Source organism: Chlorocebus sabaeus, chromosome 3 (assembly GCF_047675955.1).
Source record: "Chlorocebus sabaeus isolate Y175 chromosome 3, mChlSab1.0.hap1, whole genome shotgun sequence".
Lineage (NCBI taxonomy): Eukaryota > Metazoa > Chordata > Mammalia > Primates > Cercopithecidae > Chlorocebus > Chlorocebus sabaeus.
This window is the reverse complement of record NC_132906.1, coordinates 24,568,984-24,583,978: the sequence shown is the minus strand read 5'-3', so window position 1 is coordinate 24,583,978 and position 14,995 is coordinate 24,568,984. Positions and strand designations below refer to the sequence as shown.

The 14,995-nt window shown below is 37.2% G+C and overlaps 1 protein-coding gene across 1 annotated transcript in view; it reads right to left on the bottom strand.

Moving 5' to 3' along the window:
• Positions 1–14,995, bottom strand: part of LRRC63 (leucine rich repeat containing 63) — a 64,179-nt gene that overhangs the window by 8,776 nt on the left and 40,408 nt on the right. Inside the window, exons 7-8 of the mRNA XM_037986709.2 lie at positions 6,454–6,537; positions 1,351–1,590 (exon numbers count right to left, since the gene is read on the bottom strand). Of these exons, the coding sequence (XP_037842637.1) occupies positions 1,351–1,590; positions 6,454–6,537 (324 nt within the window). The remainder of the gene's footprint in view (positions 1–1,350; positions 1,591–6,453; positions 6,538–14,995) is intronic.

Genomic DNA, 14,995 nt, shown 5'->3' with positions numbered 1-14,995 from the left:
TTTTTCTCCAATCTCTTTACCTCCTGTCTGCATATTTACTATAATTTCTTCAGATCTCTCTTCATGTGTATATAATCTGCTGTTTAACTCACGCATTGAGTTAATGTTAACTATTATTTTTTAGTTTCTAGAATTTCATTTTACTTAACATTTCTTTCTCATGTTTTTCTGGTCACAGTTGCAATACTAACATCCTAGGTCCTTGGAAATTAGTATCTGTTTGATTGTTTGGCTTTTTTCTTGGTGGCTTGTTTCCTCATATATTTGGAAATTTCTTTAAGCTGTGAGCTAATATTCATTTGAACATAATTTTCTGGAACGTTTACAGTCTAAATGGAGGATGTCTCTCTCAAAAACATTTTTTTCTGCTGGGAGAGTTAGTTCACTGCTCTGGGACCATTAAGCCTCTTTTGGAGTCCACATTTAATTCAGGAATCTCAAATTCAGCTTCCCAAGTACCTTGTGGTGAATCCAAATCTCATGATCCCATATCTGTTTACCACACACAAGTTAGGTTATAATTCTTCAAAAAAATTACTGCCTTTGTGATTTTTCTTACTTTCTCATGTGCATTCACTAATATTGACATCTTAATACATGAAAATCAAAACCTTCTGGGCCTAGTTCCTTTTTCATTGGTAGATTTTTAACCACTGTTCAATTTCTCCAATAGTTACTAGGCTGTTTAGGTTTCCTGCCTTTTATTGAGTCAATGTTTATAATTTATATATGCCTGGGAAGCCATTTTACTTAGGCATATAGCAAATATTTGTTAAATTAATAACCTAAGCACTGATGGCCAGTAATTCAATAAAAGTGGTCTTCTACCGTCTGAAGAAAGTAAGCGACAAGCCTAAGTGGACTGTAAGGTTGTGGGAGTTTAAGTCCCCTGGTCTTGAGATTAGGCAATGATTCCAACGCTGGTCATTGATACCGTGAGGGAGGTTACTCCATGCATGCCTGCTCTATTCCTGGTCTCCATGACGTCACAGTGGAGTGAAACACCTCCCAGAATAGTGTGCCTGGAGCCAAGTAATTTTTTTGGAAGAATCCACTTCTATGAACTCAGAAATTCATAGAAAAGATTTATGCAACAGCCATATAGACAACTCACATTTCACACTGGATTTAAGTAACAACTTGAGAATATCACACAATGGGGTCGGATTCAGACTACATTATTATACCTGAAGAACTGGGTGGAGCGATGTGAAGAATTGTGTGTATGGTTTTGTGTGTGTCATGGAGTACGTGTGCGTGTTAGTGACACTGTCATCTAAGCCTGTAAGGAAGAACGTTTTAAATGCTTAAAGATATATTTTGGTTAAAAGGGCTTCAGCATTTGCTCACCAGTTTAGTAACTTCTGAACTTCTACTGGGATCTTATCATAAAATTCATGTAGTTTATTTTGGACAATGAACAAAGAAATAATTTGAGTAAGTTGTTGTGGATTATTCAAAGAATTCTCTCTCCAAAAACAAGGATGAGTGAAATTATTCTCAAACTGAATTTTTGTCAGGTTAAGCTTCAAAATTCCATGTGGGAAAAAATACAGCTCATTCCCATCAACGGTCAGTCTTTCAAGTGATCTGTAAATAAAGGACACCATACTTTAAAGGTATTACACAATTCATAATATTAAAGTAAAATTCTGCCTCAATCGTTCTTAAAAATTGGCATCAAACCTAGTACCAATAAAACACAAGTATGAATTTAAGTAATTCTTTAGAATCAATAGAATTAACTTCTAAAGCAACTGAACCAATATAGTATTATGCAAATAAGTGCATTTGAGCGAATAGCACAGTTTAAGTATATAGTTTGGATTTTTGCAATATGTCATCACTATGGAACAAAAAATATCCACAAACACAAGACTAATCAATGTCATATTACATAAAATATAGTATAGTATGATTCACAGAATATATTTTCATAGACAAATTAAACATCAATACATATATATTTTTTCATTCAAGCCCAATCAAATTGTGAAATTTATGCTATCAAAACATATTATGTGCTATTTTGTGCTTTAACTTTTCATTAACTGGGTCCTCTGGGTTTTTTCTGTGTCAATTACTTCTAATAACCCTTATTCTTTATTCAAACAGAGCCAACATTACTGATTTTCTTATTTTCATTTGCCTCAATGGTATTTTTGTACAGTCATGTATCTCCTTTCTAATTAGTCCTAGAAGCAGACAGAAAAGAGTCTATTCATGAGAGACCCATCAAAATCAAATCGAAGGCTGGTCCAACTTGTCAAACGTATTAGAGGTGAAAAGGCTGATATATGAACTTTAGGAAACAAATTGCTGAGGGCCTCTAGATTCTCATTTACAGTCTAGTTTCACATCTTATATCCACACAGTGTAACTTATTTATGACTCCTGCTGATAACATTAAAATGTGATCAACAAGGATATTTAAAACAATGAGGCTAGGAAGATGGCACCTCAGCTCTCTTCATCCCTCAACCAGAGTTTGACTAATTCACCTCTCATGGTCCGAAAAAGGTGAGCAAGATCCTGGACTCTGCCACAGTCCTGAGAGAGCTGGCATGGCCACCTTTTTCTTCTGCACAAATCACAAGCCTAGGGGCCAGCAGGAGAGAGTCCTACTCTGGTCTGAATGTTTCTGTCCCCTCAAAATTTAAATGTTGAAATCTTCACCTTAAGTTGATGGTATTTGGAGGTGGGGCCTTTAGGAGGTGACTAGGTCAGGGTGGGAGCCCTCATAAGTGAGATTAGTGCCCTTATAAAAGAGATTGAGAGACCCCTCACCCCTTCTGTCATGTGAGGTTAGAGTGAGAAGATGGCTATCTATGAGGAAGGGGGCTGTCACCAGACACCACATCAGCTGGGGCCTTGATATTGGACTTCCCAGCCTGTGGGAAATAAATTTCTGGTTTTTATAACTTCCCAGCCTATAGTATTTTGTTATAGTAGCCCAAGCTGAGAAATACAAACTCTAAGTGGACAATCACAATGAGCGTGGCACACCCTAGGCAAATGCTAGTGAAGCTTCACCACGGCTCACCAGAACAGCCATGGTGAGGCTCTCCCTGTCTGAGTTGGTCTACCTTGGAGGACATACCCGTTTAGCTGCCTCCTTCCCCTCAATGAGTTCTAAGAGAGTTAGGGGGAGACTAAACTTATTTTTTTCTGTTTTGTTTTGTTTTTGAGATGGAGTCTCAATCTGTTGCCCAGGCTGGAGTGAAGTGGCCTGATCTTGGCTCACTGCAACCTCTGCCCCCTGGGTTCAAGTGATTCTCTTGCCTCAGTCTCACAAGTAGCTGGGATTACAGGCGCCCGCTACTGCCACGCCTGGCTAATTTTCGTATTTTTAGTAGAGACAGGGTTTCACCATGTTGTCCAGGCTGGTCTTGAACCCCTGACCTCAGATGTATACCACCATGCCTCGCTAATTTTTTAATATTTTGTAGAGATGGGAGTCTCACTATGTTGCCCAGTCTGGTCTCAAGCTCCTGGCCTCAAGTGATCCTACCACCTCTTTTTTTCTATCTTATTAATTTTGGCATTCTATTGTACTTCCCTAATCTGTTAGTGGTTATCAGGCAATCCACCTGCCTTGGCCTCCCAGAGTGCTAGGATTACAGGTGTGAGCCACTGCACCTGGCCGCTAAACCATCCTTAAAGCTAGAATAGCTCTGTGTTGAGACAGCCTTGGCAGTTGAGCATCCTGGGGTGCAGAGAAGCTTCCTCCTGGTCCACCACTCACTTTCTTAGCATTCTGAGTGGTGTTCTGTGACTGCCATTGGACTTGCATGGAAAAAAGAGTGGCCAGAAGAGAAAAACACATAGAATATACAAAGCAAAGGTCCTGGGACAAGCACCTTCTGTGGAGGGATGGATAAAAAGTTGGGGAGGGGGGGTAGGCAAACAAGATTCAAATACAGCACACACAGAGATGTTCTGGAACCAAAATGCATGATTTGTAAAACTAAAAAGTTAAGTGGATGAATGAAAGAAGAACATGGTCTTCATGGGGATCCAAATTAAAGTCAAAGACAAAGTAGAAGAAATATTTCAAAACAAAAAAAGAAAGAAAGAAAGAAAAACCACGAGGAAAAATCTAGTACCATGGAAGACAGATTTAGGAGATCCAACATGTAAATATAGGCATTTTAGGAAGAAAATATGAAACAGATGAGGAAATAGTTAAACATAACCAGAAAAGAGAAGTTTGAGCTGGCTGATTAAAATAATTCACTGAATTCCAGGAAAGACAGATTTTAAAAAAGACAACTTGTAAGCATAATCTAATACAATTCAGAAAGGTCAAAGATTATGGGAGAATCTTAGTCTTTCCAGTTAAGAATAAAAGTCACTTAGGGAGAAAAAAGAATCAAACTGGCATCAGGTGCCTCCCCAGCACCCTGGGAACTAGAGGAGGACACAATCATGGAGGTTACTGTGAAACACGCTGAATGCAAGCTTGTCCATTCACTCCGGACATCATTTATTTGTCAGGGTTAAAGATTCCGAGAAAAATTACCTATGGATTCCATCTGAGGAAAATACTTAAGGAAAAAAGCTAAACAGCCAATGAATCAAAAGAGACACGGCCAGGTTCCAGGTGACAGGAAAGGAGTGAAACAGCTGTAAACAATGAGTCTTGAAATACATACAGACAAATATAAAAGGAGAATGAACTAAAATGCTTGTAAGATTTAAGTGCTAAATAAACATTCTTTAATAAAAAGAGACATGATGCAAAGGAAAATACTAATGAGAATCTGAAACAAAAGTTTCTAAACTATTTCAGCAAAGCCTAGAGTTGGATAAGGGGAAGATGAGTTTGGAAAGAAAGCAGGAAAATAACAGTGTTCTAAAGGTCTCAACGAACAGCAGAAGGCGGCAGCAGTGGGGAGATAGACCATCATGGTGGGGGAAGTAGTTTTTATTTTGCCTTTGTAAAACATTAAAGAAAATGTGTTTGATTATGAGTTTGGGAAAAGGAAAGATCGCCACTAACAGATTAGGGAAGTACAATAGAATGCCAAAATTAATAAGATAGAAAAAAAGAGGTGGTAGGATCACTTGAGGCCAGTAGCTTGAGACCAGACTGGGCAACGCAGTGAGACCCCCATCTCTACAAAATATAAAAAAATCAGCGAGGCATGGTGGTGTACACCTGTAGTCCCAGCTATTCAGGAGGCTCAGGCAGGAGAATTGTGGGAGTCCAGGAGTTCAAGGCCATAGTGAGCTATGATCGTGCCACTGCACTCCAGCCTGGGTGACAGAGTGAGATCCTGTCTCTAATAAAAAGAGAATAAACAGCATCCTAAAAAACTAGGTAGGAAAAGGGGAAAGTAAATAAATACTAAGTACAAAGTAAAATGAAAAGCAAAAAATTAAATATGTTGGTCATAATAAATATGAACAGGCTGAATTCTCCTACTAAAATATAGAGATTCTCACATAGGAAATTAAATAATTGATTTAAATATTTTAAAAGCAGAGGTAAAATTATCTCATTCTGCTAAATGGAACATTACGTTCCTAGGAAACAAAATAAAATGCAGTAAAACTAAATCAGAACTAACAGGAGAACTTGGTTGCATAAATTAGTTTTAAGTTAATATAAAGAAGTACATAGCTTTTCTCTATTCTGTGCTGAAAATAGTTAGAAACAAGTGGAAATAAGAGAAATATTACATTACATTCATAGTAACAATCACAATTATAAAACACTTAGAAAAGGTTATTAGGAAAAATATGAAGTGACTCATAAATTCTTATGAAGAACATAAAATGAGATCTGAAAAAATGAAAAAAATGTTTTAGAGTGGAAAAATTTATCATCAAAAATATAAATTCTCCCAAATTTATGACTAAACTCTATGCAATTGCAATTAAAATTCTAACTTTGTGATTATGTGTGTTGCTGGATGTGCTAGAAATTACACAAAATGATCATAAGGATTATGTTCTAAAGAGAACAGTTAAGACACTATTATTGAAAAATAATCTCCCTACTAGTTATTAAAAACTATTCTGAAGTCACAATGAAAACAGTATGATACTGACCTATAAGGACATAGGTAAACCAGAGTTTTATTAATGTTAGAACTGAAGCTTTGCACACAAATTATATTTTGTATTATTAGCATTTTGCGTATATGTATTTCCTTACAAAAAATAAATGAAACAGTAAGAGTCACAGGTACACACAGAGACAAATGGACGTAAGTAGCTTATCCATTCTGTTAAGTAGTCATCTGTACTGTTCTTTAAAACCTGAAAATGTTATGTCTTAAAAATACTGTACACCAATCATTCAAATTACATGTTTGGTAAACTTTGTACTTCATAGATTACATTTTATGGCTATTAAATAAACGAAAGGACTCAATTTTCTCCATCACAATCATTATTAAATATATAATTAAGGGGCATATAACTTTCTATGTACTTCCAAAATACCTGAGTTTCTGAATTTCATTTGGAATAAAAGTAAGTTCATTATAGGAAACATCAAGTTCTTCAAGATAAGACAAGGAAAATAACCTTAAATAGAAAGAAAAAATTGATTGTAGAAATGATTATGTATCATCACTGGGAATAAATAAGTACTTGAGTAAGTAGGCAGGAGTATAGAAACCAGATTTCTAAGATCTTGAAATTTATATCCACTTCTTTTCATTATAGATGGTGTAATTACTGTGAAAATTCCTAAGAATTACTCATCTATCCATTAAGACCAGTTTGAGATTTTTGGAGGAGACAAGGCCCTATTTAGAAAAAGTCACCTGAGAAGTTTTCATTATCACTTACTTTTGTTTGTTTGTTTGTTTGTTGCATTAGTTTCCTAGAGATGACATAACAAATTACCATCATCTGGGTGGCTTAAAGTAACAGAAATGCATTTTCTCACAGTTCAGGGGGCCAGAAGTCCAAAATGAAGGTGTCAGCAGGGCTGGTTCCCTTCGGAGGCTCTGAGGGAGAAACTGTCCCTTGCTTCTCCCCCAGCTCCCAGTGGTTGCCTGCGACCTTTGGCATTCCATGGCTTGTGGTAGCATAATTCCAACCTCTGTCTTTGTCTTCACATGACTTTCTTATAGAGACAATAGCCATCGAATTTGGGGCCCACCCTTAACCAAGTTAGTATAAGTATGACCTTATATTAACTAACTGCATCGGCAAAGACCCTATCTCCAAACAGGGTCACATTCTAAGGTTCTATATGGACATGAATTTCTGAGAGATGCCAGTCAACCCACTACAATTGCATTAAGACTTTTCTAGTAAAATACCTTTGATCTTTCTTTCCATCAAGACAGGTACTTAAAGGTGAGAACCAAAGAATACAAACAGTCTGTAAAAACATAGTTGTGCTGTCACAAGCTGTGACTCCTAGGGGATGGAAGTGGGAATTGCTTCTTGAAGACTGGAATTCAAGGCCTCAGTATCGTAGTCATCATAACCCCTAGTAAACACCCCCTTCTTTGTATGTGCGGTTCTCAAAGACTTTCTTGTTTTCCATATAAATAAAAGCTGAAAAGTTATTTGTATGATTTTTAAGGCATCATGAGCAGAATTTTTCACTAACTTCTTACTATCTTAACATGGCATATAAAGGTCCTCATGATCTGGTCCCATGCTACTTGTCCCCCATATTCCTCTGTGGTCCAGCATTTATTTGCTAAACTTCCCTGAATTAACCAGTTATCACATATCTCTAAATAACACGTAAAATTTCCCCAAGCTTGACTCTTTGATCATTGTCATTTCATTTTTTGTCTTGGCTCAGATATCATCCAACAAACTCTTCCCAAATCCTTCAGACTGGGTGAGATGCCTCTTCTGTACTTCTCTGCTTACCCTCTCATAGTACCCATCACATTGTGCAATAAATGTCTGCCTCCTAAAATTATGAGCTTCCAGAGGACACGGATTCAATTTTATATTTCTATATATCCAATGCCTTACACAGTGTCTAGTACATGGTAAGTGCTGAGTAAATCATAACTGAATGAAAGGAATGGTGACCCCAGTTAATTTAAAATAATTTGCTCTGAGAAGTTAATGAGATTGACTAGGAAAACAAAAGAAATGCCTTTTCAATGCAATGTTCATCTCTGACTTCTTATCATCTCTGTAAAGAAAATGTTAATACCATTTGCTCTGTCTTTCAATTCAATATCATATCATTTTCTTGCCTCAGGCAGTTTCTGGAGTCATTCTATCTTCCCGTATTTCTTTGGCTCTGGCAACCTAGTTTAGTTCCAGGCTTTCACTATGGATGACATATTCCTGCTGACTGTGAGATGTAACAGGTGTAGGCAGCACTGAGGAAGCTGAATAGGTTCTAGAGTTGAAGTTTATGTCATTTATATATGGTTTTTACAGAGAAAATCTGTTCCGACACCCTCAGTTTGGTCTGATACTCTATGCCCCATCAGTACCAAATCTATCACATTTTTTAGTATATGTAAAATTTTTTACATTTATTTCATTGCTTTATTTAGTAGCATATTATTGGCCAATGAGCTGCTTAAACTAGAGCCCTTCTGTTAGCTTGCAAGATTAGACTAGCATTAATAATTTCATGTATTATCAGCAATGACCACCACACTGATATAAATATTTATTAAAAGCCAACTATATGGCAATTTAGAATGATCTTTTACCATACCAATATAGGATTGTTGTTTTTCACAGATTAAAAAAAATGGAAGCTGTAAGAGGTTAAGCAATTTATCCAATTTGGTATGAAATAAAATGTAGCTCTCCCTTTTCATCAGATATGTGGAGGCAAGGCAATTTAATCCCCTTCTTTAATAAATAACAATATGGGGAAATAAATGTGTACAATTTCAGAATCTGCTCTTAAGACAGGGCTTTCAAGTAGGCTGTTAGGTTCTTTTTGTTTCAAGTAGTTTCTCTTTCCCAAAGAACGTACCTGCCAATTAAAGCAAATTGAGTCAAACAAGTAAGGCAAAGATTTGACTCCCTTAGTTGAAGTAGCTATTTTCTATGTCATTTGTCTCCTGCTATCCACTGAGGAAAAGATAAAGACTTTTTGTTTTAACCTTTGCCACAGTTGTTTCTGCATAACCTCAGGGCATGAGTCTAAAACCTGTCTCTGTCCTTTACTTTTCTTCACCCCACCTCCCTTTTTCTCCTTTTTTTATCTTTTATCTTTTCTACAAAAGCTTTAGGAAGAGAAAAAAAAATTTGGATTTTTGAAGTGATTCATTAGCTTCATTTTATAAGAGAGTTGAAAAGACAAATCAAAGAGCTTTTTATAGTAATAAAGTTCCAAGCATAACATGGGAGTGTCCATCCACCTGCCCCCAATAGGAGGCCCCTGTTCTTCCGCAGAAGCTGAGCTTTCCTGCCTCCATGCTGCCTCACACAGTATGCCCTAAGCAGCTCAAAGCAAAACCTTAGGAACAAAAATGTAGGCCTCAGTACATGTGTGCTTTACTCAAATAGAATTTTTATTTTCTTTATTAACTTCTAATTTGCCCTACATTGAAACAATCGTTACATAATTTCAAAAATATTGCACCTTTTATTTTATTTTAGAAATAAAGGAAAAGAGACAAATCTGGGAAAATAATTGAAAGGATTTTTAAAATAATTTACGTTTTTTTTTTTTTTTTTTTTTTTTTTGAGATGGATCTCATTCTGTCGCCGGGCTGGAGTGCAGCCGCGTGATCTCAGTTCACTGCAACCTCCAACTCCCCTGGTTCAAGCGATTCTCCTGCCTCAGCCTCCTGAGTGTTACAGGCACGTGCCACCATGCCCGGTTAATTTTTGTATTTTTAGTAGAGATGGGGTTTCACCATGTTGGCCAGGATGGTCTTGATCTCCTGACCTCGTGATTCGCCCACCCTGGCCTCCCAAAGTGCTGGGATTACATGGTGAGCCACCATGCCCAGCCAATTTACAAGATTTTCTTACCTAATTTTTGTAACATCCTTGAAGACAAGTGTTAGTTTTCTAAACTTTCAGATGGAAACTGAAGTTAAGAGTAGGTCAGGGTCTGGCACGGGGGCTCACGCCTGTAATCCCAGCACTGTGGGAGGCCGAGGTGGGCGGATCACGAGGTCAGGAGTTCGAGACCATCCTGGCCAATATGGTGAAACCCAGTCTCTACTAAAAATACAAAAAATTAGCCAGGCATGGTGGTGCATGCCTGTAATCCCAGCTACTCAGGAGGCTGAAGCAGGAGAATTGCTTGAACCTGGGAGGCAGAGGTTGTGGTGAGCCAAGATCCTGCCACTGCACTCCAGCCTGGGCAACAAGAGCAAGACTCTGTCTCAAAAAAAAAAAAAAAGAGTAGGTCAGTAGCTTGCCAGAGTCTATTGCACATAAGGGGCAGAGCTTGCCTCTGAAAGTATCTTGCTTTTTCTACTCTATCACTTTGAGTCTCATGAAACTTAGCAAGATCTTGTTAGGAATGCAAAGATAACAGTGAAAGTACTCCATTATACTTTTAGTAAAACTTTGAGAAGGTACCAAAATAATAAATCTGGGTAAAAATATGTATGCATATTTTAACATACGGAAACTATAAGAAAAAGACTAATAATGAAAAGAATTAAAAAGACAATCTTTTAAATACAATACTTAGCCACCAAAATAAACAAGAGTTTCAACTCCCCACAAGAGTTGAAATCTTTGACTGGTTTAGTTTTAGTTTCAGTTTAGCTGTTACTGCCATAACAAATTGCAACACAAACAGTGGTGTACAACAACACAGATTTCTTAATTATAGTTATATAGGTCAGAAGTCTGCACAGGTCTCACCCTACGAAAATTAAGGCATCAGTAGGACTGCATTCCTATCTGGAGGCTCTAGAAAAATCTGTTTCCTTACTCATGCAGGCTGTTGGTAGAATTCAGTTCTTTCCGGCTGTAGAACTGAGGCCCTTGTTTTCTTGTTGGCCGTATGCTGAAGGCCATTCCCAGGTTTTCAAGCTGCCTCATTCCTTGACTCGTGGCTCCCTTCCTCCATCTTCAAAACCAACAAAAGCAAGCCAAGTCCTCAGGTGGTATCTGACAGATGCTTCTGCATCCCCTTCCATTTTTAAGAGCTCATGTGATTTGATTGGGACCACTCGACTAATCCAGAATAATCGCCCTACTTCAAGATCAGCTGATTAGAACCCTTAATTTCATCTCCAAACTTAATTTCCCTTTGCCCTGTAATATAACATATTCACAGGTTCTGGTAGAATACAAACATCTCTGGGGACCATTATTCTGCCTATCACAGTTCATCCCTAAAGATTCACCTCTATCCCACATGCAAAATACATTCACTTATCTCAATCTCCTGAAAGGTCTTAACCCTTTACAGCATCAACTCAAAGTTCAACATCTCATCTAAATCTCCAAAGTCCCATATCTCATCATCTAAATCAGGTATAGGTGAGGCTCCAGATATAACCCATCCAGAAGTACAACTTTTCTCCATTTGTGGATCTATGAAATTAAAGAAACAAGTTATCTGCTCTCAAAATACATCTGTGAGACAGGCATAGGATAAGTTATAGATATTCTGGTCCAAAAGGGAGAAAATGAAAGGTAAACAGGAATTACCAATCCCAAGCAATTCTGAAATAGGACTGAGTAAACTTCATTTGGTTTCCAGGCCTGGGAATAATGAGCAGTAGCTCCCAGCTCTGCCGCCTACTTTCCAGTTTCTGCCCTCCTGGCTCCTGGCTCTGTCTTTTGGAATCACATCTCCACCTTCTGTGCTCCTGGCTTCATCCTCCCCGGTTCCTGGCACCACCCTCTGAATCATCCTCCCTTTTTCATGAAAGTTGGCACACATATTCAGCTGTTTCCTGACCATGGAATTTTGGAGATCTGACAGCGTTTTTTCATTTCATACTGTCTTTGTCCTTAATACACTCTGGCAACATTTCTATTAGTATAAAATCTTCAAGAACCTGTTGGGGTTCCCATGTATTTCATGGGTATCATTCCATAAGACAAAAGACTTGTCCACAGATTTCATTCCCAGTTAATCCCATTTCTATTTTTGACTTTGCTGAAATGGCTGAGGCCATGTGACATGAGGTCATCATTAAAAAGGAATGGAATACTAATATATACAACATGGGTGAATCCCCAGAATTTATGTTGAGTGAAAGATGTCAGACTCAAAAAATCATTTGTTGTATCAATCAACTTTTAGAATTTTCCAGAACAGTCTCAGCTAAGCCCACAGCATCGTCTCTCAAACATTCACTTTTCTGTGCTCTGTTCTTTTCCATTCCTCTCAATATCAATACTAAATCATCACAATTTTCTTTAAAATTTCTTTTCAATCATTATTCTTCTTGCTCTCAAAGATTATCTGAAGTTATTTCATAGTAATCTCTCTCAACTGATGCATTATAGGAGCTAAATAAATCTTTGCTGACTAAATGAATTTCCTGTTTTCTTACCCTTATAACTATATATTTTACATGTTCATTTTTAGGACCTACCTCCAGTTTTAGAAGATAAGGGTTACTCCTCCTGTTCAAGACCAGAATCTCCACCTGAGCTGATGACTTCTTCCCCTCCCATCTCCTGTGAAATTCTGCATCATCTATCATCCTTCCACATCTTCCATCTATTCCCTATTGGTTTCTTTCCAACATCCTGTAAATATGCCTGAGTCTTTAAAAATCTAACAACAAAAATGTTTCTAAGATCTCACATTCTCTATAGCTTTTATCTAATTGCTCTTCTCACATTGCCTCTAAAGTTCTACAAAGAATGGTCTACACTATTACCAATTTCTCTCTTCCCATTCCATCACAACCCACTGCAAGCTGGCTTTTATTGCCATCATTCCACTAAAACTGTTCTCACTTTTACTCTTACTGAGCTTCTCTATTGTATTTGACACTGTTGGTCATCCTTCTTTTTCAAAATAATCCACTTCCCTGACTTCCATGATGCACTTGGTTCTCTTTATGCAATTTGAGGCTTTTCCTCAGTCTTTTATAATTTCTTCTTTATCTGTCTGTCTTTGAAACACAGACGTTTCTCCAGAAATATCTCCAGCACGAAACTCTCCTGTGAGGTTAATATGTCTAAGTCTAGATTTGTAATGGAAAACAGAAATCTAAAACCAACATGTTAATCTAAAACAAAACTCATTATTTTTCTTCATTCAAACCTCCTCAGCCTTGTCACTCTTGTGCTTAAAAAACAACCAGTGGCTTCTCAATGCACTTTAAATAAATTATAAATGTCTCACCTGACCCTCAAAGCTTCATGGGATATAGTCCCCATCCAACTCCTAAACCTCACCTGGGTTTTACTCTAAGCCATGCTGGCTTCCTGTAAGCCTTTGAGGAGTCCAAGCTCTTTTTACCTCACATGTTATTCCCACTGCATGAATATTCTTTTTCCTATTCTTGGCCTGGATTCATAAACTTCTGCTTAAATGTCATTTCCTCAGATACGCCTTTCTTAGTGACTCAATTTTTTTTTCTCCTGACATCATATTGTTCTTTTCAGTCAAAGCCCTTAGAATGTTTTATATTTATATATTCATATATTTATTATGGCGTTTATTAAAATGCCTGTATCCTTCTCTGGATTCTAAACCCCATAAGGGAAAAGATCATGCCCCTTTCTTTTAACAATCTAAACCCAATGCTTGGGACAGAGCCCAGTATTTAATAAATACTCAATAAATATATTTTACATGATTGAATTGTTTCACTCTAATTAGAAATCTGGGTGTTACCTTGAATGGACTTTTTTTTTTTTTTTACTTTGATTCTTCTGTTCCTTATAACCTCTGTGTCTCAATTCTAGGTATTACAGGTTTTACTTCAATTTCATAACAATTCATTCCTTCTTCTCCATGCTCACGACCATTGCCTTGGTCCAAGTTCTCTTCATCTCTTGCTTGAACTACTGCAATGGCTTTCCAACTGATCACCTTTAATTCTGTTTATCCCCTCACATCCATCCTCCACACTGCCACTAGAATAACCTAAAATGTAAGTTTGACTCTACCACACACTTATGGAAAACCTGTAAAGGTTTCTCACTGCATACAGCATAAATTCTTTACCTTCGTTCACAAGGCTTCCCAGATAATCTGTACCATTTATTACCACTTGGCATTGCCCTCTAAGCTTCAAAAACAGCAAACTGCCTGTATTTCCCATCTCATGTTATACATGCTGCTTCTTTTCATATACGTTGTAACTTTTCATTGAAGAAATATCCACCCTATCATTGGCCCAAATATCCTTTGTCGTCTCTCCTGTTTAATCTACCTAATTCACACTCAAACATCTTTGGATCAAATACCACATCTTCCAGGGAACCATCTCTTACCCTTAAGAATGGGCTACATGTAACTCATATATTTTACTGTGTACATCTCCATTATTTTACTTTACTCAATTGTATTCAATTATCTGCCTTCCTTTTAGGTGGTGAGCTCCTAGGAGCACACGGTATTAAAATAGATGCTTCATGGACATCTGCTGAATTAATTACAAGAATGAAAGTATAACAGTCAAAGTGTATCAGTGCAATTGCTTGTGATGGTAATAATGTCCAAACTCCAGAATTTACATGGAGCTAGAATATCTCAAATATATTACATAATTGTTTAGTTCACTAAATTTCACTCAATTTAATTCAGTTACTGATCTCTAAGTCTCACCACACTGTGTGAGGTCTTCTTTGCTCAGCAAGGTAGAGTTCTGACAACAACCCTTAGATATGAAGAATTCAGCACCTTCATTCTTCACTGTATAAGTACCCTCCTGGTGAGTTTTCATTGAACAAGCTTTGCAAATAAAATTTTTATTATGTCAGAGCTTGCTTGAAGTCTTTGAGGCCAATAAAGTTAAGTTTTCCCCATTATGTTTTTCATTCTTGGCTTTAATATGCTGTCACTCTTTCCTTGTTATTTAATAATAAATAATCCTATGTTATTTAATAAAAATACAGTGCTTTTAGAAACACTAATATTTTTTTTAAAATA